The sequence below is a fragment of a genome, unplaced genomic scaffold, assembly GCF_019419815.1.
Source record: "Pyrus x bretschneideri cultivar Hongxiangsu unplaced genomic scaffold, Pyrus_bretschneideri_v1 Contig16, whole genome shotgun sequence".
Taxonomy (NCBI): domain Eukaryota; kingdom Viridiplantae; phylum Streptophyta; class Magnoliopsida; order Rosales; family Rosaceae; genus Pyrus; species Pyrus x bretschneideri.
Window position 1 is genome coordinate 2,840,001 of NW_025999457.1, and position 26,762 is coordinate 2,866,762.

General features: G+C 36.6%; 4 protein-coding genes and 1 long non-coding RNA gene across 9 annotated transcripts in view; 1 reads left to right on the forward strand and 4 right to left on the reverse strand.

Moving 5' to 3' along the window:
• The window catches only part of LOC125475832 (TMV resistance protein N-like), a 4,980-nt gene extending 2,777 nt beyond the window's left edge, over positions 1-2,203 (reverse strand). The window contains exons 1-4 of the mRNA XM_048581202.1: positions 2,059-2,203; positions 1,366-1,911; positions 174-1,269; positions 1-70 (exon numbers count right to left, since the gene is read on the reverse strand). The exon at positions 1-70 is cut by the window's left edge and continues 209 nt beyond it. Of these exons, the coding sequence (XP_048437159.1) occupies positions 1-70; positions 174-1,269; positions 1,366-1,883 (1,684 nt within the window). The 5' untranslated portion in view covers positions 1,884-1,911; positions 2,059-2,203. The remainder of the gene's footprint in view (positions 71-173; positions 1,270-1,365; positions 1,912-2,058) is intronic.
• Positions 2,204-7,178: 4,975 nt separating this feature from the next.
• On the reverse strand, positions 7,179-26,560 carry LOC125475727 (disease resistance protein Roq1-like). Of its 5 annotated transcripts, none has more exons than XM_048580939.1 (8): positions 26,390-26,560; positions 26,108-26,219; positions 25,415-25,960; positions 24,225-25,314; positions 23,843-24,121; positions 22,415-23,518; positions 21,737-22,338; positions 7,179-7,375 (listed from the first exon to the last, which is right to left on the reverse strand). In XM_048580939.1, exons 3-7 carry the CDS (start codon positions 25,930-25,932, stop codon positions 21,760-21,762), a joined length of 3,570 nt encoding a protein of 1,189 aa, XP_048436896.1. In that variant the 5' UTR covers positions 25,933-25,960; positions 26,108-26,219; positions 26,390-26,560; the 3' UTR covers positions 7,179-7,375; positions 21,737-21,759. The 5 variants fall into 5 exon arrangements, with proteins under 5 accessions (XP_048436896.1, XP_048436895.1, XP_048436894.1 ...); XM_048580938.1 differs by lacking the exon at positions 7,179-7,375 and adding an exon at positions 21,289-21,516; XM_048580937.1 differs by lacking the exon at positions 7,179-7,375 and adding an exon at positions 21,289-21,571 and having other exon boundaries at positions 26,390-26,558.
• LOC125475833 (disease resistance-like protein DSC1) lies at positions 7,619-9,177 on the reverse strand. The gene is made up of 2 exons (XM_048581203.1): positions 8,287-9,177; positions 7,619-8,191 (listed from the first exon to the last, which is right to left on the reverse strand). The coding sequence occupies exons 1-2, from the start codon at positions 9,175-9,177 to the stop codon at positions 7,619-7,621; spliced, it is 1,464 nt and encodes a 487-aa protein (XP_048437160.1).
• LOC125475731 (disease resistance protein Roq1-like) lies at positions 8,074-12,513 on the reverse strand. The gene is made up of 7 exons (XM_048580953.1): positions 12,255-12,513; positions 11,984-12,095; positions 11,290-11,835; positions 10,098-11,193; positions 9,897-9,994; positions 8,287-9,390; positions 8,074-8,191 (listed from the first exon to the last, which is right to left on the reverse strand). Exons 3-6 carry the CDS (start codon positions 11,805-11,807, stop codon positions 9,375-9,377), a joined length of 1,728 nt encoding a protein of 575 aa, XP_048436910.1. The 5' UTR covers positions 11,808-11,835; positions 11,984-12,095; positions 12,255-12,513; the 3' UTR covers positions 8,074-8,191; positions 8,287-9,374.
• On the forward strand, positions 16,083-20,661 carry LOC125475734. Its single transcript, XR_007257146.1, has 3 exons — positions 16,083-16,537; positions 16,688-18,164; positions 20,601-20,661. It is a non-coding gene; the product is annotated as an uncharacterized LOC125475734 (long non-coding RNA).
• Positions 26,561-26,762: the final 202 nt, after the last annotated feature.

The following is a 26,762-nucleotide window of genomic DNA, read 5'->3' on the forward strand; positions in this document are numbered from 1 at the left end:
CGCAATTCCACTGGGGCACCTCTTCTACGTTGGACAAGCGTAAGGATATGGCTTCAATTGATGTTGTTCCCTAACAATTAAGAAAAAAAGGACAAATTAATTTCACATTCAAGTCTAATATAATGTCAAAAGAAATCAATATCTTCTTCCAAACTTGGTATTTAACTTCTTACCTTATTCTTCCTAAATATCTGATCGATGTCATCGTAAAGCCACAACCTACTGCGCTGACCAGGCTCTTTAGACTCTTGACGAACAATTTCACGTGCCATATCTTGTATCAAGTCATGCATCCATATATATTTGTTGTGATCTTGATAGAGGAGAGATCTCTCAATTAGTACATCTATCATAGTACTACTAGAAATTCCAAAAGAAATATCTAGTATTTCAATTACTTCCATTCTGTACTTCCCTTTGTGGAGACATGCAACGTCAAGAAAAATGCTCTTCTCCATCTCTTCTAGTTCATCATAACTTATTTTAAGTTTATGAATAATTTCTGTATTAGGAATTTTTGACAGATTATCCCGTTTACTATTCCAAAAATCTAGCCCTCTCTTAAACAATGCCGACCCAAAAGTTTTAAGAGCTAATGGAAGGCCTCCAGCATATTTAACGAAACACTCGGACAGTTCCAAAAACCCATCCTCGGGCATATTTTTCTTAAAGGCATGCAGGCTAAACAGTGCAAGAGCTTCATCATCATTTAACACCTCAACATTATGACATAATATTATGCCATGCTCGACTAGCAGACGTTCATTTCTAGTTGTAATGATAATTCTGCTTCCCATGCCAAACCACTCGTCCTTTCCAGCTAGTACTTTTAGTTGGTTTATGTGATCCACATCATCAAGTACAAGAAGAACCTTTTTGTTCCGTAAGCATCTCTTGGTGTAATTGATTCCCCATTGTTGCGTAAGAATCTTTTCTTTCAACATCGGTGAAAGAAGTGTTTCTTGAAGACGAATTAGAGTAGGGTCTGCTGTAGAAGCCTCTCTAACGTTTTCAAGAAAGCAGTGAACTTCAAAATGATGGAAGATTCTATCATAAACAAGCTTAGCAAGGGTTGTCTTACCAATGCCACCCATCCCCGTTATCCCTATAAAGCGAACATCATTGACATCATGAGCTAACAACGAACTTATTTGCCCAAGACCAAAATTAACCCCAACTAATTCCTGTGAGGAATCTAACAACGGGAATGTAGCTTGCACTTTCCTCCACACACTTTTGACGAGTTGTTGTATAATCTCACTTTCACTCCTACATGGTATGAAATAACCAATCAAAAAAACATAAATGAAGCATCCAATTTTGACTCTGCTAAGACATAGGAAATTAAAGTTCATGCATGCTTACTTAGATTCCTTCGAGTGCCAACCACAAATTTTGGACACTTTTTTTAGATCAGCTTTCCATTGGACCACCCTCTCTTTATCTTCGGTACTGCTCGAATTTTGTTCATGCTTCGTAAAGGCTTCGGCAAAACATCCCCGTTGATTTCCGACGTCAGATGGATCTGTCTGATAAAAGACCGGCAGAACTGAGTTCCTGGATTCCATGCATCGAAGAATGGTTGTAAGTTCGTCCAAGCACCATTTGGAAGAAGCATAGTTCGGTGAGAGAACAACAATTGCAATATGCGATTCTTTGATCGCACTTGGGAGCTCAAGATGAATACTTGTTCCTCCTTCAAGCTCTCGATCGTCCATGAAAGTCGTAATTCCTTGGCACTTGGACAATTCATGGTGTAAATGGGATACAAAGCCCCTGCGGGTGTCTACACCCCTGAAACTCAAAAACACATCATACTTCCATAAAGAAGCTGATTCATTCGAAAGAAAAGATGCAGAGGCTCTTTGGGTGCTCAATGCCATAGGAAGAACAGTTGCTGCAAATTGGGTGCTGCACATATGAAACAGGAACTGAATGAACAAGTAAAAAGAATAGAAGATCCATGTTCTAAAATTCAAAAAAACAAAATTTGAAACTTCAAATGTATTTTTGATAATTTACGAGATGCAATTTTTATACGTAATTACAGGGACTCACTCCGGTCAGATATTTGACCGTGTCAACACATATTTGACAATTTGATTTGATCTTACAGTCCAGGTAACTCAGTTTAAGTAGTTGATCATATTCAGTTACCGGAAAATGGATCCTGCAAACAAAAACAATAGTCAATGAACAAGTAAAACAAAAACGAGCAGTGAAACGAAAATAGAATTCCCTTTGTTGGATCATGGAATCAATCCTCCTCTTTTTTGTCTCTTCATTTCATGGGTGATATTTTTGTGTTCTTCCCTCCAAATTCATTCCTTTCATGGTGGTATATTATATCATATTTATATTTCTATGTTCCGCCATGTAGGTTCCCAAAATTTTTATTCCAATCCAATAGGTAGTTTATTTTTGTTTTGCAGGTAGATTATATCTGCTTTGTAGGTATAAAACATCCTTCTTACTATACAATAGGTACGTAGTTACTAGATTATATCGGTTTTCTTTTCTTCATAAGTAGTAGGTAGTTCATAATTACTAGATAATATTTTAGTTTGAGTATTTAAATATTCAAAATTTAAAAACTGAATAATTGATTAAAAAAATTAAAATTTTTTGTCAAAAGGGACAAAATTGATATCAAAATATGTAATTGGATAATTGGATCTAATCCCAAAAACTACCTATATTTTTGGACTAGATCCAAAAGCCCCAAAGAGTTAACACTGTAAATCTACCCCAAGGGAATCGAATCGACCCCTCCCTTAAGAAGACTCTAGAACGATAGGACAAAGACAAAAGAGGCTCCATGATGAAGGAATATATTATGCATCGTCTTCACTAACAATTTACTAATTATAAAATTAAGGGAATCGGTGGTCGTTTGTCTGCGGCTCAATACCAGTAGCTGAACTGTGTCATTATTTTAACAAAGTTGATTAACAGTGCAATCAAAGGATAATTAACCATTGAGATCGACCCAGATCATTTATATTGACATGCAATGCATTAGGTGTTGGTAAAGTAGCCTTACACGTGTCCAGAGTTTTTGACATTTCTTGGTTGCCCATCTTGTTGTTGATCACCTCTGATACCATCTCCAAAAAAGATGTCAAATCTTAGGTGAAATTTCATGTAATCAAATTTGAAAGTAGAAGTGAATTCCAACCGATATGTCAATCCTATGTGGATTGAGATATGAGTTTTCATATGTCAAATTTGACATATGAGAATATGTGATGTTAATTGTTTTTTAATTATTCTATTATGTGGGTCCTATTAATGCACCAATTATAGATCTTGAAAAATGTACTTTAATTGATTTCTTTTTAAAATGAGTCATACAAATATCATTTATCACAAAAAAAAAAAAAACATATCGGTTGGAAAAAGAGAAAATCTGACATTACCATATCAGTCATCAAATTAACATTTGACATTTATCTTTTGACATCTCTTTTGGAGATGCTTTAACTAAAGCCAAACCTCAATCGTTTGAAAAATAGTGGACGACTGAAGATAACACCGTACATGATGCAGTTGCTGACGAATTAACTTCATTCTTTACAAGCAAGACCAATAGTTGGAATAACTCAAATTTGATGGCTACGTTCAATTGGGTGATGGTTGGAGGAGGCTACAAAATTTGATGGCTAGATTCAGTTCAACAGTTGTCATAAGAGATTGGTCAAGATCACCTCTAGTCCTCAAGACCTATAGCAGAAGCAAGAGGTCTTCAAATAACTTTTGTGTAATAAAATGTCTCAGTCGCATTTTATTGGTATCTAAAGTAAAATATCGCTTAATCATTCATCAATCTTATCTTCTTTCTTCAACCGATCATATCTGATCTATAGTTGATAGCAATATAAGGAAACATTTTGTCACTTCTGACTCTAAATTCTATTCAACATTTGTCACAAGAGGTTGGTCAACATTGCTTTAGTCCTCAAGACCTATAGAAAAAGTAAGCATGGAAGCAGAAGAAGAGCTCTTCAAAGTACTTTTGTGTAATAAAGCTTATAGGTCGCATTTCATTGGTCTCTAAGGCCAAGTTTCGCTTAATCATTCATCGACCTTATCTTCTTTCTTCAATTGATCATTTATGATTCGTAGTTGGTAGCAACATGAGGAAATGTTTTGTCACTTCTGACTTTCTAAATTCAATTCAACAATTGTCATAAGAGATTGGTCTACATTGCCTCTTGTCCTCAAGACCTAAATTAATGTTTACTACGCCACAAGCAGCCTCTCTACTAAACCCCTCCATTGTATTTCCTTATTATTGTTATCATGTTGTGCAAATGAAGTATTCCTTGAGCGTTACTTTGAGTACTTGATCAACTTAGAGAGTCAGAGGTAGGAAAACCGAATTGACCCTTTGATGAGCCTAAACATTAAAACATTGGCCCTATATACGTGACAATTTCGCTTAGGATTAGACCGTGACTCCTACCAAGGCTCGTTCATAAACACAATATGCAACATTAGATCCATTTAACTCTTAATTCAATATTTACTTATCAGGAATGAAAAAATGAAGGAACGAAAGAACTTAAAAAATATAAAAAGTAAGGAAGGGGAATCGGATCAACTAGCCCCCTAGTTAATGTGCTTCCTTATTTTTAGGTATTTGATAACGAATTTAAAGAAACATTTTTCCGAGTTTTTACGAGTTGGTAAATACAAGAGAACATTTAGATAATTACTTCTAAAATCATTCGACAGCTAGGAACTTCCCATAGAAATAGACAATGGCTTCCTGAATCCAGCTCCATCGTCTCCATCGTCAACCTCAAAGATCACAGAATGGAGCTTGCTCTTTCCATCCTCTTCCTCTCGCAGCTTCTCCTCTTTTCTTCGTCCTGCCACTGCCAGAGGCGGCCTTCAACTTTCCTACTCTCCAGGTCCCCATCTCAACTGTAGTGTGTGTGTATATATATATATAGATATACATATACATATACATATACATATACATATATGTTTGTATGCATTTTATGTATATGTGTGTGTATTTGCATCTGTATTCATTTAGTTTCTTGGTTGTTTTTGGAAGATGAAAAACTGAGATTACAAGAACAAGTTGAAAATTTTTCCTTTGATTTCTCAGGAACCAAACGGTAGTTAATTATGATCAGATAGATTATCATGCCTATTACTTTCTTAATTTTTCACAGTCTAGGTGGATTAGCGCTACTAGAAAAAGGAAACTAAATCTTTAAGCATTAAGAATTTAGCTAATTGTAAGTTAAATGTTGGTTTCGAATTTGGTCTTCGCGCTGGTTCCGGCAGGCAATTGTTTGAAGATAACGAGTCTCAGACGCGGTATTTACCACTGAATTTGAAGTTTAGTAACTTAACATGAATCTTCTTTCTTGAGAAAACTGCCGCTCAAGAATTTAGTGCTTTGCAGCGCTATGGTACCTAGAGCCTTGTTCCTTATCATCCCACCATGAATCTTCTTCCAAACTAGTGGGTATTCAAGATAAAACGACGTGCATATGGTTCGATCAAGAGACATAAGGCGAGGTTATGGCCAATGGTTTTCATAAAAAACCAGAGATTGGCTGCAACGAGACTTTTAGTCCTGTTGTAAAGCACAGTCCCATTCGGCTTGCGCTTGGTTTGGCAGTGTCAAAGAAGGGGCATGTAAGGCTGTTGGACATCCAGAACGCTTTCTTGCGTGGTTATCTCACTGAGGAAGTTTATCTGAAACAAACAGCGGGTTTCATTGACAAGCAGTACCTGCACCATGTTTACAAGTTGCAGCACAGTGTATATGGGTTAAAACAAGCGCCGAGAGCTTGGTTTCAGATATTCTATGATTTCTTGCTTCAATTGGGATTTCAAGAATCCAAGTGTGATTATTTTTTGTTTGTGTTTAATCAAAGAGGAGTATATAAAATCCAAGTGTGATTATTCTTTGTTTGTGTTCAATCAAAGAGGAGTATATCTCACCTTACTAATCTATGTGGATGATATATTGCTCACAGGAAACAACACTTATCAAATGGCTCGGTTGATAAAGAGACTGGGCACTTTATTTTCCTGAAGGACTTGGGTCCTCTCAACTACTTCCTAGGTGTTGAAGTAACATGCTCTGGTGATCAAATGCATTAAATTTACCAATGCCAAGCCAATCTCGACTCCAATTTCTTCTGGACAAAAACTGAGTGCTTTTGGGGATTGAATTATACCAAAGTGTTGTAGGTGCCCTACATCATTTGACCATTACGAGACCTGATCTTTCTTATGTTGTGAACCAAGTGTGTCAGTCCTTACATTCGCCCAACAACACTGAGGATCCTACGTTATCAGAAGGCTACCTATGATCAGGGTCTAGTTTATAGACCTGGAGGTGTACAATTGACTGCTTTCTCTGATTCAGATTATGTAGAGAACCTAGACACACGCCATTCAACTGGAGGCTTCTGTGTATACTTGGGTAAAAACTTAATATCATGGAGTTCGAAGAAACAGAAAACAGTTTCCAGGTCTAGCACTGAAGCTGAATATAGGCAGCTTGCATACACTGCCGCTGAGTTGCCTTGGTTATGTTCGTCGTTTAGGGACATACATTAGAATCTTCTAAGATAACAGATTTGGTATGATAATTTGTCTTCCATTGCCTTAGCATCCAATCCAGTTTTCCACTCGAGAACCAAGCACTTAGAAGTTGATTATCATTATTTCAGGGAGAAGGTGATTAGAGGTGAGCTACTAGTGAATTTTATTTGTTCACAAGATCAAATTGCTGATTTGTTCACGAAGGGTTATCTTCATTTCGATTTAAACTGCTGGTGTCCAAGCTTCCAGTTGTGCTACGATCTGTCAGCTTGCCGGGGGATGTTAGACCAAAGCAGACTTCTAGTTTCCAATCATACTCTCAGGTTTGTTATCTGTGTGATTCATCCTTATCTCAACACAAGTCTGTTAGGTCTGGGATTATTTGAATATTTCTTAGCTGAGTTAATTAGTATGATTTGCTTTTGACAAAAATAAAAAATAAAAATTAGTATGAAGTTTAAACTTCAAAACTACCTAGTAAATAGGGTTTTGAAAGGGTATGCAAGTTCAGCTGAAAACCTACCAATGATGTCAGGCACAATACTTTCAATGCTTAGTTTTTGCATCACCAAAGCCAAGTTTTAATCAAACCAAAGTTGTTGAGCAAAAAGTGTTGTTTCCTTAGCAACGTTTCTGTTTCTGGACTACAAGTTTGCATTAGTTACAAAATCAGACACAAACAAATCAACTCCTGGTTTACATGTTAACGCTAATGGCGTCTTCAGAAAATGAACCTTAAGAACTGGACTGACAGAGCAGCCCCCATGGCGTTGCGAGTTTCCAAGGTACCCACTTGCTGCATTAGGCAAGATGATCAGATTGTTAATCAATCTTCTTAATGCCCAAGTAATCTGCAAAAGTGTTTATAAATCAACATTCTTATCCACTCTGCCCTTTCAGTAAATAAAACCATCTTAATATATAGCCCGAGATATCGATTACATTGACTAAGATGTCGAAACAAAAAATAATCTTGATGACAATTATGCTGATGTGATGAATCGATGGTTACTTACTTGCATTTTTTGTGACATGGTGACTAGTTACAACGCCTTTTGCAAATTTGTTTTGTGTCGTTGAAGCTAGCACTTCCGAGTCCACTTGGAGCTGCCTCGTCATGATATTCGCATGTTCGTTTCAGTAGTTTTTGGTTGGGTTCTTTCAAATCTTGCTCGTACACCAAACGAGCCCCACACTTCTTCACCATATTCAAGTTTGCTTTTAGTTCTCTCCCATCAATATCAAAAAGGTCAATTCCGAATAAAAACTGTACCTGATGACAATCTTCACGAGGCAAACAATATTGACGAGGAAAATAAAATAACCAAAGGTTTTTTGACACAAGAGACGGTAATAATAAGGTAGTCCAAGGGTATTCTGGGTCAAATATTTCAGGGCTAACAAGTTCCACAGAACAGTGAATTCTGAAACGACAATAATGAGGAAGCTCCACATTTTGTAAGGGGTCTTGGTATTGAAAAACAACACAGAAGGCAATCCCAAGCCAGTTGGTACATGATGGTGGAGGAAGCTCCACATTTATTGAATGTCCCACACTCTGATTATTGAACCACTTTGGAATTTCACTTCCAGGGATTACAATTTTCGATCCCTGTAGCAGAAGAAAGATCAAGTATTTAGAGAGAGAGAGAGAGAGAGAAGAGAGAGAGAGAGAGAGAGAAAGAGAGAGAGAGAGAGAGAGAGTACCTGAATGACAGATTTCAGAAACCTATTAATCAAGTCTTCATCTAGAACCAATGCAATGCAATTCCAGCAAGTGACACTAGCAAAATACAAATTGAATGTACCTGACAAACTTCGTAAGGAAGTGCAATTGTCCAGATTTACCGTTAATCCTCTGTTTGATGGAAGAGGTGGCAATTTTTGAAGGCTTTTACACCCCTCCAGATGAAGACCCCCAAGCTTAGAAAGGTGTCTAATGCTTTCAGGTAGACTGACGAAATTATTTCTGCTGAGATACAATGTTGTCAATAAGGACAAGCAGCCAATATCATCAGGGAGATCCCCATCCTGGAGATTACAATCACATAGATCTAAGAATGTCAAGGAGCATAAACGATTTAGAGAAGACAACACCAAATGCCAACAAAGAGGAGGATCAGGGGGACTTTTTTCAAGTCCAAATAAGTGGCGAAGGCCCCACCCATCCCTTGCTGTACCATCTGATCCACAAGTGGCTTTAACATTACTCATCGAAACCATGTCATAATTTCTCGTACATATTAGAGCTTCGAGATTTTTCATACCCACAAACGGCTTTGTCATAGTGGGTCCCACTTTAAGCCACGATAAGTGATCCATGTCTTCTGGGAGTTTGTCAATCTTTGAGCATCCAATCACATCGAGATGGTAAAGAGACTTCAAATTACAAATAGCCCTTGGAAGGTACAAGAGATTTTTGCATTTCCGTAGACTAAAATACCTAAGGCCAACCGCATGTCCAATTGATGAAGGTATTTTCTCGATCGCAGTGTAGTCTAATGTGAGCGCGAATAAATTCTTCATCTGCTCCCCAAATTCTGGAATCGTTTTCACATTTGAGCAGCCACCAAGATTGAATTCTACAAGAGAATCCATTTCAACCTTACTTGGGAGGCTTTTAATGCTTTCACAGCCATCAAGATGCAAAACTTTAAGTCTTTTGAGGACTGCAATAGACGGATGTATCTCAACTAAATTCTTACAAGCGGAAAGCTTCAAGTTCTCAAGATTTGGAAGACCATTGAAATCTGGGGTATTCTTCAATTTATTGGAGCATCTAAGATCAATATGTTTCAAGTTGGGCAAGTCCTGTACAACACCACCGATAAGGTTCAGATCATATACTTAGCTTCCACAACCTTAAAGTTTATTCAAAATAATAAATAAATAAATATATGATTATTTTGTAAATTAAATAGCATTTATTCTCAATGAATATGGAAGAAATTTGGAACCTTTGAGATTGTACAATAAAAAAATGTCACGGGTTCCTTGTTTTTAAAACTCAAGAGAAATTAAATAACATGTCTATTATTTTTTAAAATAATGTGTTAAAATATCATTGGACAAACTCAAAATGTGAGTATTGACTAGTGAGTAACCAATATTATCTTTTGTTCATAACTACTCTTACCACTTTTCCCCCCAAAAAACGAACAAGATTGCTATTACGCATCTCAAGTTTACCAAGCAAGTGCGGGCGAAAGCTTATTGGAAGGAAATTAGAAGGATAACAACTCCAATTTATAATTCTCAAGGAACATGGAAGATATTTGGGGCCTGAAGAAAAGATCAAATTATCGAATTCCAAAAACCTCAATCTCTCCATCTTAGAGAAGGCTTCGCAATTCCACTGGGGCACCTCTTCTACGTTGGACAAGCGTAAGGATATGGCTTCAATTGATGTTGTTCCCTAACAATTAAGAAAAAAAGGACAAATTAATTTCACATTCAAGTCTAATATAATGTCAAAAGAAATCAATATCTTCTTCCAAACTTGGTATTTAACTTCTTACCTTATTCTTCCTAAATATCTGATCGATGTCATCGTAAAGCCACAACCTACTGCGCTGACCAGGCTCTTTAGACTCTTGACGAACAATTTCACGTGCCATATCTTGTATCAAGTCATGCATCCATATATATTTGTTGTGATCTTGATAGAGGAGAGATCTCTCAATTAGTACATCTATCATAGTACTACTAGAAATTCCAAAAGAAATATCTAGTATTTCAATTACTTCCATTCTGTACTTCCCTTTGTGGAGACATGCAACGTCAAGAAAAATGCTCTTCTCCATCTCTTCTAGTTCATCATAACTTATTTTAAGTTTATGAATAATTTCTGTATTAGGAATTTTTGACAGATTATCCCGTTTACTATTCCAAAAATCTAGCCCTCTCTTAAACAATGCCGACCCAAAAGTTTTAAGAGCTAATGGAAGGCCTCCAGCATATTTAACGAAACACTCGGACAGTTCCAAAAACCCATCCTCGGGCATATTTTTCTTAAAGGCATGCAGGCTAAACAGTGCAAGAGCTTCATCATCATTTAACACCTCAACATTATGACATAATATTATGCCATGCTCGACTAGCAGACGTTCATTTCTAGTTGTAATGATAATTCTGCTTCCCATGCCAAACCACTCGTCCTTTCCAGCTAGTACTTTTAGTTGGTTTATGTGATCCACATCATCAAGTACAAGAAGAACCTTTTTGTTCCGTAAGCATCTCTTGGTGTAATTGATTCCCCATTGTTGCGTAAGAATCTTTTCTTTCAACATCGGTGAAAGAAGTGTTTCTTGAAGACGAATTAGAGTAGGGTCTGCTGTAGAAGCCTCTCTAACGTTTTCAAGAAAGCAGTGAACTTCAAAATGATGGAAGATTCTATCATAAACAAGCTTAGCAAGGGTTGTCTTACCAATGCCACCCATCCCCGTTATCCCTATAAAGCGAACATCATTGACATCATGAGCTAACAACGAACTTATTTGCCCAAGACCAAAATTAACCCCAACTAATTCCTGTGAGGAATCTAACAACGGGAATGTAGCTTGCACTTTCCTCCACACACTTTTGACGAGTTGTTGTATAATCTCACTTTCACTCCTACATGGTATGAAATAACCAATCAAAAAAACATAAATGAAGCATCCAATTTTGACTCTGCTAAGACATAGGAAATTAAAGTTCATGCATGCTTACTTAGATTCCTTCGAGTGCCAACCACAAATTTTGGACACTTTTTTTAGATCAGCTTTCCATTGGACCACCCTCTCTTTATCTTCGGTACTGCTCGAATTTTGTTCATGCTTCGTAAAGGCTTCGGCAAAACATCCCCGTTGATTTCCGACGTCAGATGGATCTGTCTGATAAAAGACCGGCAGAACTGAGTTCCTGGATTCCATGCATCGAAGAATGGTTGTAAGTTCGTCCAAGCACCATTTGGAAGAAGCATAGTTCGGTGAGAGAACAACAATTGCAATATGCGATTCTTTGATCGCACTTGGGAGCTCAAGATGAATACTTGTTCCTCCTTTAAGCTCTCGATCGTCCATGAAAGTCGTAATTCCTTGGCACTTGGACAATTCATGGTGTAAATGGGATACAAAGCCCCTGCGGGTGTCTACACCCCTGAAACTCAAAAACACATCATACTTCCATAAAGAAGCTGATTCATTCGAAAGAAAAGATGCAGAGGCTCTTTGGGTGCTCAATGCCATAGGAAGAACAGTTGCTGCAAATTGGGTGCTGCACATATGAAACAGGAACTGAATGAACAAGTAAAAACAATAGAAGATCCATGTTCTAAAATTCAAAAACAACAAAATTTGAAACTTTAAATCTATTTTTGATAATTTACAAGATGCAATTTTTATACGCAATTACAGGGACTCACTCCGGTCAGATATTTGACCGTGTCAACACATATTTGACAATTTGATTTGATCTTACAGTCCAGGTAACTCAGTTTAAGTAGTTGATCATATTCAGTTACCGGAAAATGGATCCTGCAAACAAAAACAGTAGTCAATGAACAAGTAAAACAAAAACGAGCAGTGAAACGAAAATAGAAACTTTAAAGTTGTTTCAGTAATTGAAAATGTATATTAAACAAAAGATCAGAAAAAATATCAGAAAAACAAAATACATGATCAGCAGAGACTTACACAGGCAGAGAGAAGTGACAAATGGCAATGAAAGTAGCAGAACAATGACACTGAAAATTCCCACAACAAAGTCGTAGGAAGAGAGGAAATTGAGATGGAGGTAGGAAAGGAAATAAATTGAAGAGAGATGGACAGCCGAGTGCATCTACAGGAAGTGGTGGTGGTGGTGGTAATATTGCTGTGCAATATAAATCTCCCTGGAAGAAGCAACAAGGAAATTTCCCCTGCAAGAACTGTCCACTTTCTAATATTCGTTCAAGAAAAAAAGCTAAAGGGAACAAGATACCACTAACCCACGGTCAAACGATCTTTGTTTGATCACTTAGGCCGACGCTTACTGTTGAATTTAGTGGCTCTGCCACATTCCGGATCCTCATCTTATTTAGGCCGCTAACTTTGAATCCGGATCCTCACCGGATCCTTTTTGTAAGGATTTAGGATTCGTAAATCGTATTTATTTATCGTATATCATGTGGTCAGAAATTATTTTAAATAATTTTTATTTAAAATTAAACATAAATATTACCTAACAAAATCTGACCGCATACTTACAATAAACAAACATAATTTACTGATTCCTATAATCCTCACCAAAAAATCCGGACAGGATCTTGGGCTAACTTTGACTCAAGCTAGTTGATTGGCTGTTTAGCTCCATGCGAAATATTACTCCTGGTTCAAGGCATGAATTCAAAGAAAAATGCATGCCTTGAACAACTAGTTAATTTTTGAAATGTCATATGAACTTGTTCATATTTTTCAATTTGTCATATAAACTAAAATTTTAAGCAATTTCTCGTACCAACTTTACAAAATCATTAATTTGTCATCTCACCTTAACTCCGTTAAGTTTTCCATCCAATATATGTCATGTGCCTAGCACATGACTTGTGTTCAGTGTTATTTAAGTCATTTTAACACATTTTCACAAGTTTTTTACTTTTCTTTAGTACAAACACTTAATGTTTTTTACTTTTATTTAACACGTATGTATCTACAACTCCATTTATGGTACAAAACATCAACATGTTTCTCATTTATAGAGCTCGTATGAAATTATGTCTTCATGACATGCTAAAATGCAAACTAGTTGTTCAGGAGTAATATTTAATGGCCATTTCTATCTTCAAGGCATGAATTCCTATTGGCCTTAAATCGTTTCAAATTTTTTATTCTTGGGTGATCCATGATGAATCATTTAATGGTTAAAATTCTAAACAATTGGTAGTGGTCCCAGAAAAAAAAAAGAAAAAAGAAAAAGCGAAGCTATAACGAATGGCCACTTACTATAGTGATAGAAAGGAGTTGAATTTTTACACGACAGCGTGAGTTTGAATACCATCAACGATTAATTCATTTTTGCAAATGACCGTTTACAACAATAATAAAAAAAATATTGAATATTTGTATAACGGTATGAGTTTATACTCCGTCGATAGTTAATTTAATAAAATTTCTCGTTAGACAGAAAAATGAAACGGTCAAACGATCTTTGTTTAATCTCTTAGGCCAATGCTTACTGTTGGATTTAATAACTCCATGTGAAAACCGCGTGATGACCATGTAAAGGCCGCAAGCAGCAATATTTTAAGACATTGGATGCTTTTCTTTTGGTTGTAGTGGCGGTGGTGTCCTCAAGCTTTAGAGTGGTTTATAATGTCAGATGGTGAATTATTCTTTTTTATGTAACAGGAATATTAAAATAATGGTGTAATTAATCTCTTACGTGTTATCATATCATAAAATTAAAATACGATGCAAAATAAGGATAAATTTAAATCACACCGCTCTACCTCTTCGGTGCAACGTAAACTTCCCTAAAAGAAGCTACAAAGAAATTCCCATGCAAAAACTGTACACTTCGCAATACTTGTTCAAGAGAAAAAGCTGAAGGGAACATACTATGAAACCTTAATTTTTAGCAAGTCATTAATCACACGTACTACCAAAGTGAAAGGACAAATTGTTTTTATTTTTTATTTTTAATAAAGGATATTATATACACTAAAGGATAAAAATGATGAGCTTAGTCTTACAATATGTTAGTAATAATATTGTTTAAATTCGTCTTTGATTAGAATTGAACTTAATAATTCTCACTTACAAATAAAAATGAATATCATTAGATTGTAGTACTAATGTTGCAAGGAAAAATTGTTTTCCACGAAAAAAGGGTGGGAGACCGACTATGAGAAAATTTCCGGGAAGATTCCATGTTGGGACATGTTATCTTTCTTAACCTTTTCTCTCCTCACCAAAGGGATTGGGTGCAATATTTCTAAGCAAGTTCCCAACTTTCTTCTAAGAAAATATTTCTTAGAAATAGCAAGGAAATTCCCATGCAAGAGTTGTACACTTTCCAATATTTGTTAAAGAAAAAAAGCTGAAGGGAAACATATTATGAAACCTTAATTTATTAGCAAGCCATTAATCACATCTACTACCAAACTGAAAGGAGAATTTTTATTTTTATTTTTAATAAACGATATTATCTACACTAAAAATTAGAAAATGTGATTAAACTTACAATAGGCTAGCAATAATATGGTTCAAATTCGTTTTTGACGAAAATCGAAGAATTCTCACTGACAAATGAAGATGAATACTATAATATCGTAATGCTAATGTCGCAAGGACAAATTGTTTTCCACAAAAAAAAGGTGGGGGACCGCCTATGGGAAAATTTCCAGGAAGATTCCATGTAGGTACGTGTTATATTTCTTTACCTTTTCTCTCCTCACCAAAGTCATTGGGTGCAGTATTTCTGAGTAAGTTCCCAACTTTCTTCTAAGAAAAGATTTCATGTCTCTTTGTAACTTTTCTCATTGGGTGCAATATTTCATCCACTATGAAACTTTTCTCATCCTTTTTGGGATCGTTCTGCAGTGCCTGAGCGAGCAGGTCGAAGAACTCTTTGATCCAGTATAGCCCTGACTCAAGGGCTCACCAAATTTATTCCCAGTCAGCTGCAATTGATAAGTGTTTTCGATTGTGGTATGAAATCTGAAGCCCAAGTAGTATTTGAAACAAATTTAATCCAAACTATTTTATGACATATTGAATCATCAAGAGCAGGATTCATGTACCCTTCCTTATACAGAACTTAAATCCGAGTTTGTTTGCCTTTCAACATTTATTGAGAAATTTGGAAAAATAATCGAATAATATTTAAATTAGATGATCAAACCAAGAAAGTAAATCAACTTTATTTTCTTTCTTCAATTGGTCATATCTGATTCGTAGCTAGTAGCGACATAAGGAAATATTTTGTCACTTCTGACTTTCTATATTCAATTCAACAGTTGTCATAAGACATTGTTGGCCTACATTGCCTCTAGTCCTCAAAGATCTAAATTGATGTTTACTGCTCTCTACTAAACCCCTCCATTGTATTTCCTTATTATTGTTATGATGTAGTGCAAATGCAGTATTCCTTGAGCCTTACTCTACCTTTAGAGTACTTTCGGACCTAATTTGACCAACTTAGAGCTAGGAAAACGGAATCGACCCTTTGAGCCTAAACATTAAAACATTGGCCCTACTTACGTGATAATTTCACTTAGAGTTAGGCTGCGACTCTTATCAAGGTTCGTTCATAAACACGATATGCAACATTGGATCTATATAACTCTCAATTCAATATTTACTTATCAGAAATGAGAAAATGAAGGAATAAAAGAACTTAAAAATATAAAAAAGTGAGGAAAAAGAATCGGATCAACTAGCCCCCCCTAGTTGATGCTTCCTTACCTTCAGGTCTTTGATAACGAATTTAAAAGAAAACTACCATTCTTCCCATTTCTTACGAGTTAGTAAATACGAGAGAAGATTTAGATAATTACATTCGGCAGCTGCTAAATTACCTCAGAAATAGACAACCACTTCCAAAATCATTTTTGTCACTACTAATATAGTTTAGTGACAATTCTCTTCAATTTAATTCAAATCCTTTAATGTAAAACATTGTTGTAAATGGGCCGAGATCCATTTGCAACCCATATCTCCAAGTCCCCGTTACCTTTCTTCCATTGGAATTTGCAGCCCATTTTCCCGCGATCCGGCATCTCCGATCTTCGTCGTTACGTTTTCATCTTCTTTTATCACCTTCCAAGTTCTAACAATGGCTTCCTGAATCCGATGCTGGAGCTCCATCGCCACAACCGTCAACCCCAAAGATCACATCATGAAGCTTGCTCCTTCCATCCTCTTCCTTTCTCTCAGCTTCTCCTCTTTTCTTAGTCCTGCCACTGCTAGAGGCGGCCTTCACAGTTCCTACCCTCCAGGTCCCCATCTCCTTATCTGTCATATATATATAGATATACATATTTGTATGCATTTTATATGTATGTGTGTGAATTTAGTTCTTTGGGAATTGGAAAACTGAGATTACAAGAACAAGTAGTAATTTGAAAAATTTTCCTTTGATTTCTCAGGTGCCAAACGGTAGTTAATTGTGATCAGATAGATTATCACGCCTGTTGCTTTCTTAAAATCTTTACAGTTAAGGTGGGTTAGCGCTACTAGAAAGGGAAACTAAATCTTTAAGCATCAAGAATTTGACCTGGAACGGGCTATTAAGGCGTTCAGCCAAAGATGCAGTAACATTTCTAGGGTTTACAGGTGATTACGTGGGCTTGTGCATTTTTAACATTTACCAGATTATAAGTTTACCACTCGTTAGTATATGAAATAAAACAATGGTATTTGTTAGTAGTAGTTTGATAGTTTGAGCTGGATAAGTGCAGGATTTTTACTGTAGAATTTTTGTTTGTGCATCTCATGATGATTATGCTGATTTAATCTCATGAATATTAATTTATCCAAATTGTATCCAAGCTGCTATTTGGTAAAAACTTTTGAATCCTGAAATTTTAATCCGTCCTATATACAATCAATTTTTTGGAACATGGCAGGATTTTTGAAGGAAAACGCAGTAGTGTCCCCCCTTCCTCTCTGTATATAATAACGTAGAAATTATATTTGTTCCATAACCCCGAAAAAGTTATTATTCAAAAGAACAGGAATCTGCTTTGACTCTGTCGAGATTAGCACAAATTAGTCCTTGCAGCTGGTTGAAACTGAATTTAACCATAGAGCTGTGTAATAAGGATGCAGACACCAGTATCTGAAATCTTTTTGCAACAATAACGCTGAATAAGGGTCAGAAACTTAAATATAGGAAGTTTACATTGATTGCCCATCAGTGGAAGTTAAAAAAGTGCGACACCTTTGAATCCAGAAGGGTGCAGTACCTATTTACCACCAATTTGAGTTGATTCTGGTATTGGAGATATTCCATCTGCAGTCTTTATAAAAGTTTTATTCATTCCGCTAGTTCAATTATGTTACTTGTCCTTGAGAAAGGACAGACTCTATCAATTGTATGTGTTTTGATGGCAGTTTTAGTCACAATTTTTTGTTACTTTTTCTCTGATCTTGTATGGAAACAAATGAAGGAAACTACTATGAGCCACTTATGACCACAAGAAACTTATAATGAAACTGAGAAGCTGTAGTATGAAAAAGATTATAACTTATTAGTACATGCCAAAAGATCGAAGTGTAGTATTTCGTGTTTACTGTTGAAAAATGAAGTCATGAATTTCACTTTTTGTGGAAAAAGTTTTACGTACTACCCGGATTTCAGTTTATTGAGTGTTTGTATAGGTGACAGTGTAGTATTTTAGTATTCGGTGTGCTACATGAAAGCTTTCTTTTGTTTCTTTTCCATTCCCCTGAATGTAAATCGATTGTTACTTATTTATGCAATTTCAAGTGATAGTTTGAACATTTTTAAAAAAAATATGCTGGGTGCAGCAGTGCATTGGAAATGTGCATGGAGATGAACCTGTAGGCTCTGAGCTTCTAATTCTACTTGCAAATTGGATATGTCTAATTATTGTTCTGTAAGTAGTTGAACTACTCCATATATTGTCAATTGGTTTTATGGTGGAACCTTAATTTCTTCATAGTATTAGAGCAGGTTGTCCCACGTGTGAAGTCAAACGGTCAAACAGTCACATGCGCTCAATGTCACCCCGTTGTGTTATCCACGTGTTAGATTTGAAAATTCGTCACACGTAAAGGGGCGTGTTGAGAATGAGTCATATATTGATGGGAGGAAGAACCTTGCATGAACTAATAAGTAGTTAGGCTACTCTCTATATAGCCAATTGATTTTATGGTGAAATCCCAATTTCTTCATAAACAATTGTAATCCAAACCATTTGATGACATATTGAATCATCAAGAGCATGATTCATGTACCCTTCTGTGTACAGAAACTTGATAGGATTGACTTGTTCTCAGCACAATTCACAAACACAATGCATAATGATGATCCTTGTTTAACAACCACACATTGTTTAACCAATTCTCTCTCGATATGTTCCTCAAAAAATCTAATTCATGCCATTCCTGTCTATTTATCCTATATGTTCCTGTTCCATTCTTCCAAGTGAATCAGCACTTCTGCAATATTACCTCTCGACTAGTTTGTTTGCCTTCCAACATTTATTTGGAAATTTGGATAATAACCAAATAATCTTTAAATTACATGATTAAACCAAGAAAGTAAACAAATGAGCTTATTTTTATCTACACCTTCGATTTTAATCTCATTTTACTCCCTGTAACTCAAAAATCGCCACCTCACTCCCTTAGATTCATAGTTTGCTCTATTTTGCCCCTTGCAAACTTGATTTTTATCCCCTGAAACTCGACATAAGAAGTTGGTCAACATTGCCTCTAGTCCTCAAGACCAAAATTGATGTTCACTGCGCCACAAGGCTCTCACCTAAACACCTCCATTGTATTTCCTGATTATTGTTATAATGTTGTCAACACGATGTATTCCTTGAGCCTTACTTTACCTTCAGAGTACTTTCGTACCTAGTTGGACCAACCGAGAAAACGAAATAGACCCTTCGGTGAGCTTATGCATGAAAACATTGGAACTACACATGTGACGATTTCACTCATGATTAAGTTGTGACTCATACCAAGACTCGTTCATAAACATGATTTGCAATATTGGATCCATATAACTCTTAATTCAATGTTTACTTATCTTAAATGAGAAAATAAAGGAATGAAATAACTTTTTGAGGACATCGATATATTTTTACACTAAGGAGAGGGGAAGTTCAACTAAACACAATGGGTAACCTAATTTGGTATGGAATTCGATTCGCCATCCACGAGATTCGAACCTAAGATCTCTCACTTCCAAGTGAAGAGGAATACCACCAGACCGTAGTACCAAATGACAAGGAATGAAATAACTTAGAAATATGAAAAGTAAGAAAAGAGAACCAGATCAAATGGCCCCCTACTTGATATGCTTCCTAATTTTTGGGTATTTTAAACGAAAAATTATTTTTTCAATTTCTTGCAGATTAGTAAATACAGGAGAAAATTTATATAAATTACATTTGGCATCTGGTAAATCCACTCTGAAATAGACAACTACTTCCAAAATCAAATTTTTCACTACTAATATAGTTAGTGACATTTCTACTCAATTTAATTCAAACCCTATAATGTAAAATATTGTTGTATCGGTTCGAACGGTTCATCCGGTTAGGTTTGTAGGCTTATTTAGGCCCAAACAAAAGTTGTTTAACAAGCATGGTGATGTCAATAGTAGGTCTTAAAGTGTTACTCTAATGTTATGAACATTGCCAATTACTTCTAATATGATTATGGATTTTCGGATGGTGCCTAACAATTATCCCAGAATTTATGCCAACGCTTATTCATTTTTGTTTTGCACATATGCTCTTGTCTTTTGATCGAAATTAAATTACAGGAAAGATTATTTGCATGTCCAGACGACGAGACATTCCGGTTCTTACCAAGTGTATATAGTCGCTCTCACCACAATATGTCATTGCGCAAGGAATTTGAGGGAGGGATTACGAATCGGGCTTTCTGGTATATGGAGGTATGCAAGATTGGAACTACAAAAATGGTGGCTGTTTTGAATTGACTTTGGAGATTAGTGATAACAAATGGCCTACTGCTAACGAGGTCAGGCATCAGTTAGGGCGAGTGTGTGCAACCTTTAAATATAAAACGACATTCTTTAGCCAAGTTTATCATGTATATGGGGATACGGTTGCGCCCTTGGTGTAGCTATAGGTCCAATGGACCTTAGGGGGGTGGGGACGGAACTTTGCATGGTACCAGCTGTTCATATTGTGAATGGCAATATAAAACCACGAATTGTCAATCCATAGTTTGCATTGCCTTAATTTTTGCATATTGTGAATGGCAATATAAAAGTATTTAAGGATACAGAGAATGCCTGATCCATCCAAAATTTATATAACATATCTAATGTAGCTCTTTAGTGTTATACCCTACTTTTCTTTGTAATTTATGGCAATTTTAGGTTACTTCATTCTTAGATTTTGGTCTTTTCCTGTGTTGAACGTTTTCCCTCATCGCCCTTATTTTATCTCATCTTACTAATCTATGTGGATGATAAACTGAGGCTTCTGTATATGCTTGGGTAAAAACTTAATCTCGTGGAGTTCGAAGAAACAGAAAACAGTTTCCAGGTCTAGCACTGAAGCTGAATATCGGCAGCTTGCATACACTGCCGCTGAGTTGCCTTGGTTATGTTCGTTGTTTAGGGACGTACATTAGAATCTCCTAAGATAACAGATTTGGTGTGATAATCCATTGCCTTAGCATCCAATCCAGTTTTCCACTCAAGAACCAAGCACTTAGAAGTTGATTATCATTATGTCAGGGAGAAGGTGATTAGAGGTGAGCTACTATCTGTCAGCTTGCCGGGGGATGTTAGACCAAGTCAGACTTCTAGTTTCCAGTCATACTCTCAGGTTTGTTATCTGTGTGATTCATCCTTATCTCAACAGAAGTTAAATTTCATAAACTACCGTGTAAATAGGGTTTTGAAAGGGTACGCAAATTCAGCTGAAAACCTACCGTTCTAAGTTTCAGGAAAAATACTCTCAATGCTTAGTTTTTGCATCACCAAAGCCAAGTTTTAATCAAAGCAAAGTTGTTGAGCAAAAAGTGTTGTTTCCTTAGCAACGTTTCTGTTTCTGGACTACAAGTTTGCATTGGTTACAAAATCAGACAGAAACAAATCAATTTCTGCCAGAGTAAAGAAGTTTGAATTCAATCCCTGGTGTACATGTTAATGCTAATGGCGTCTTCAGAAAATGAACCTTAAGATTTGGACTGACAGAGCGGCCCCCATGGCGTTGCGAGTTTCCAAGGTACTCACTTGCTGCATTAGGCAAGATGATCAGATTGTTAATCAATCTTCTTAATGCCCAAGTAATCTGCAAAAGTGTTTATACATCAACATTCTTATCCACTCTGCCCTTTCAGTAAATAAAGCCATCTTAATATATAGCTCGAGAGATCGATTACATTGACTAAGATGTCTAAACAAAAAATAATTTTGATGACAATCATGCTGAAGTGATGAATCGATGGTTACTTACTTGCATTTTTTGTGACATGGTGACTAGTTACAACGCCTTTTGCAAATTTGTTCTGTGTCGTTGAAGCTAGCACTTCCGGGTCCACTTAGAGCTGCCTCGTCACGATATTCGCATGTTCGTTTCAGTAGTTTTTGGTTGAGTTCTTTCAAATCTTGCTCGTACACCAAACAAGCCCCACACTTCTTCACCATATTCAAGTTTGCTTTTAGTTCTCTCCAACCACCATCAAAAAAGACAATTCTGAATAAAACCTGTACTTGATGACAATCTTCACGAGGCAAACAATATTGACTAGGAAAATAAAATAACCAAAGGTTTTCTGACACAAGAGACGGTAATAATGAGGTAGACGGTAATAATAAGGCAGCAAAAGGGTATTCTGGGCCAAGTATTTCAGGGCTAAGTTTCACTGAACAGTGAAATCTGAAAGGACCATGAGGAAGCTCCACATTTTGTAAAGGGTATTGAAAAACAACACACAAGGCAATCCCAAGCCAGTTGGTACATGATGGTGGAGGAAGCACCACATTTATTGAATGTTCCACACTCTGATTATTGAACCACTTTGGAATTTCACTTCCAGGGATTACAATTTTCGATCCCTGTAGCAGAAGAAAGATCAATTATTTAGAGAGAGAGAGAGAGAGAGAGAGAGAGAGAGAGAGAGAGAGAGAGTACCTGAATGACAGATTTCAGAAAGCTATTAATCAAGTCTTCATCTGCAACCAATGCAATGCAATTCCGGCAAGTGACACTAGCATCATACAAATTGAATGCACCTGACAAACTTCGTAAGGAAGTGCAATTGTCCAGGTCTACCCTTAATCCTCTGTTTGATGGAAGAGGTGGCAATTTTTGAAGGCTTTTACACCCCTCCAGATGAAGATCCCTAAGCTTAGAAAGGTGTCTAATGCTTTCAGGTAGACTGACGAAATTATTTCTGCTGAGAGACAATGTTATCAATAAGGACAAGCAGCCAATATCATCAGGGATATCCCCCTCCTGGAGATTACAATCGTATAGATCTAAGTACTCCAAAGAGCATAAACGATTTAGAGAAGACAACACCAAACGCCAACAAGGAGGAGGATCAGGCCGACTCTTTTCAAGTCCAAATAAGCGGCGAAGGCCCCACCCATCCCTTGCTTTACCATCTGATCCACAAGTGGCTTTAACATTATTCATCCAAACCATGTCATAATTTCTCGTAAATGTTAGACCTGTGAGTTTTTTCATACCCACAAACGGCTTTGTCATAGTGGGTCCCACTCTAAGCCGCCATAAGTGATCCATGTCTCCTGGGAGTTTGTCAATCTTGGAGCATCCAGTCACATCGAGCTCTGCAAGAGACTTCAAATTACAAATAGCCCTTGGAAGGTACAAGAGATTTTTGCAATTCCATAGAAGCAAATACCTAAGGCCAACCGCATGTCCAATTGATGAAGGTATTTTCTCGATCGCAGTCTTGCTTAACTTGAGGAAGTATAAATTCTTCATCTGCTCCCCAAATTCTGGAATCGTTTTCACATTTGAGCAGCCATCAAGATCGAAAATTCCAAGAGAATCCATTTCAACCTTACTTGGGAGGCTCTTAATGCTTTTACAGCCATCAAGTTGCAAAACTTTAAGTCTTTTGAGGACTGCAATAGACGGATGTATCTCAACTAAATTCTTACAAGCGGAAAGATACAACTCCTCAAGATTCGGAAGACCACTGAAATCTAGGGTACTCTTCAATTTATTGGAGTTGCTAAGATCGATATGTTTCAAGTTGGGCAAGTCCTGTACAACACCACCGATAAGGTTCAGATCATATACTTAGCTTCCACAACCTTAAAGTTTATTCAAAATAATAAATAAATAAATATATGATTATTTTGTAAATTAAATAGCATTTATTCTCAATGAATATGGAATAAATTTGGAACTTTGGGATTGTACAATAAAAAAATGTCAAGGGTTCCTTGTTTTTAAAACTCAAGAAAAATTAAATAACATGTCTATTATTTTTTAAAATAATGTGTTAAAATATCATTGGACAAACTCAAAATGTGAGTATTGACTAGTGAGTAACCAATATTATCTTTTGTTCATAACTACTCTTACCACTTTTCCCCCCAAAAAACGAACAAGATTGCTCTTACGCATCTCAAGTTTACCAAGCAAGTGCGGGCGAAAGCTTGTTGGAAGAAAATTAGAAGGATACCAACTCCAATTTATAATTCTCAAGGAACATGGAAGAGATTTGGGGCCTGAAGAAAAGATCAAATTATTGAATTCCAAAAACCTCAGTCTCTCCATCTTAGAGAAGGCTTCACAATTCCACTGGGGCACCTCTTCTATGTTGGACAAGCGTAAGGATATGGCTTCAATTGCTGCCGTTCCCTAACAATTAAGAAAAAAAGGACAAATTAATTTCACATTCAAGTCTAATATAATTTCAAAAGAAATCAATATCTTCTTCCAAACTTGGTATTTAACTTCTTACCTTATTCTTCCTAAATATCTGATCGATGTCATCGTAAAGCCACAACCTAGTGCGCTGACCAGGCTCTTTAGACTCTCGACGAACAATTTCACGTGCCATATCTTGTATCAAGTCATGCATCCATATACATTCGCTGCGATCTTGATAGAGGAGAGATCTCTCAATTAGTACATCTATCATAGTACTACTAGAAATTCCAAAAGAAATATCTAGTGTTTCAATTACTTTCTTTCTGTACTTCCCTTTGTGGAGACATGCAACCTCAAGAAAAATGCTCTTCTCCATCTCTTCTAGTTCATCATAACTTATTTTAAGTTTATGAATAATTTCTGTATTAGGAATTTTTGATAGATTATCCCGTGTACTATTCCAAAAATCTAGCCCTCTCTTAAACAATGCCGACCCAAAAGTTTTAAGAGCTAATGGAAGGCCTCCAGCATATTTAATGAAACACTCAGACAGTTCCAAAAACCCATCCTCGGGCATATTTTTCTTAAAGGCATGCAGGCTAAACAGTGCAAGAGCCTCATCATCATTTAACACCTCAACATTATGACATAATGTTATGCCATGCTCGACTAGCAGACGTTCATTTCTAGTTGTAATGATAATTCTGCTTCCCATGCCAAACCAATCTTCCTTTCCAGCTAGTACTTGTAGTTCGTTTATGTGATCCACATCATCAAGTACAAGAAGAACCTTTTTGTTGTGTAAGCACTTCTTAATGAAAATGATTCCGTGCTCTTCATCCCAAATTTCTTCGATCTTTTCCCTCAACACCGGGAAAAGAAGTCTTTTTTGAAGATCAACGTTAGAAACCTCTCTAACGTTGCCGAGAAAGCAGTGAACTTCAAAATGATGGAAGATTCTATCATAAACAAGCTTAGCAAGGGTTGTCTTACCAATGCCACCCATCCCCGTTATCCCTATAAAGCGAACATCATTGACATCATGAGCTAACAACGAACTTAGTTGCTCAAGCCCAAAATTAACCCCAACCAACTCCTGTGGGGAATCTAACAATGGGAATGTAGCTTGTACTTTCCTCCACACACTTTTGACGAGTTGTTGTATAATCTCACTTTCACTCCTACATGGTATGAAATAACCAATAAAAAAAAACATAAATGAAGCATCCAATTTTGACTCTACTAAGACATGGGAAATTAAAGTTGTTCATGCATACTTACTTAGATTCCTTCGAGTGCCAACCACAAATTTTGGATACTTTTTTTAGATCAGCTTTCCATTGGACCACCTTCTCTTTATCTTCGGTACTGCTCGAATTTTGTTCATGCTTCGTAAAGGCTTCGGCAAAACATCCCCGTTGATTTCCGACGTCAGATGGATCTGTCTGATAAAAGACCGGCAGAACTGAGTTCCTGGATTCCATGCATCGAAGAATGGCTGTAAGTTCGTCCAAGCACCATTTGGAAGAAGCATAGTTCGGTGAGAGAACAACAATTGCAATATGCGATTCTTTGATCGCACTTGGGAGCTCAAGATGAATACTTGTTCCTCCTTCAAGCTCTCGATCGTCCATGAAAGTCGTAATTCCTTGGCACTTGGACAATTCATGGTGTAAATGGGATACAAAGCCCCTGCGGGTGTCTACACCCCTGAAACTCAAAAACACATCATACTTCCATAAAGAAGCTGATTCATTCAAAAGAAAAGATGCAGAGGCTCTTTGGGTGCTCAATGCCATAGGAAAAACAGTTGCTGCAAATTGGGTGCTGCACATATGAAACAGGAACTGAATGAACAAGTAAAAAGAATAGAAGATCCATGTTCTAAAATTCAAAAAAACAAAATTTGAAACTTCAAATGTATTTTTGATAATTTACGAGATGCAATTTTTATACGTAATTACAGGGACTCACTCTAGTCAGATATTTGACCGTGTCAACACATATTTGACAATTTGATTTGATCTTACAGTCCAGGTAACTCAGTTTAAGTAGTTGATCATATTCAGTTACCGGAAAATGGATCCTGCAAACAAAAACAGTAGTCAATGAACAAGTAAAACAAAAACGAGCAGTGAAACGAAAATAGAAACTTTAAAGTTGTTTCAGTAATTGAAAACGTATATTAAGCAAAAGATACGAAGGACTCAGAAAAAAATATCAGAAAAACAAAATACATGATCAGCAGAGACTTACACAGGCAGAGAGAAGTGACAAATGGCAATGAAAGTAGCAGAACAATGACACTGAAAACTCCCAGAGCAAAGTCGTAGGAAGAGAGGAAATTGAGATAGAGGTAGGAAAGGAAACAAATTGAAGAGAGATGGACAGCCGAGTGCATCTACAGGAACTGGAGGTGGTAATATTGCTGTGCAATATAAATCTCCCTGGAAGAAGCAACAAGGAAGTTTCCCCTGCAAGAACCGTCCACTTTCTACTATTCATTCAAGAGAAAAAGCTAAAGGGAAGAAGATAACAGATAGTCTTATTTTTAATTAACTTTCAAGTTTGATCACGCTAACCCTCACGCTTACTGTTGAATTTAGTGGCTCTGCCACATTCCGATTGG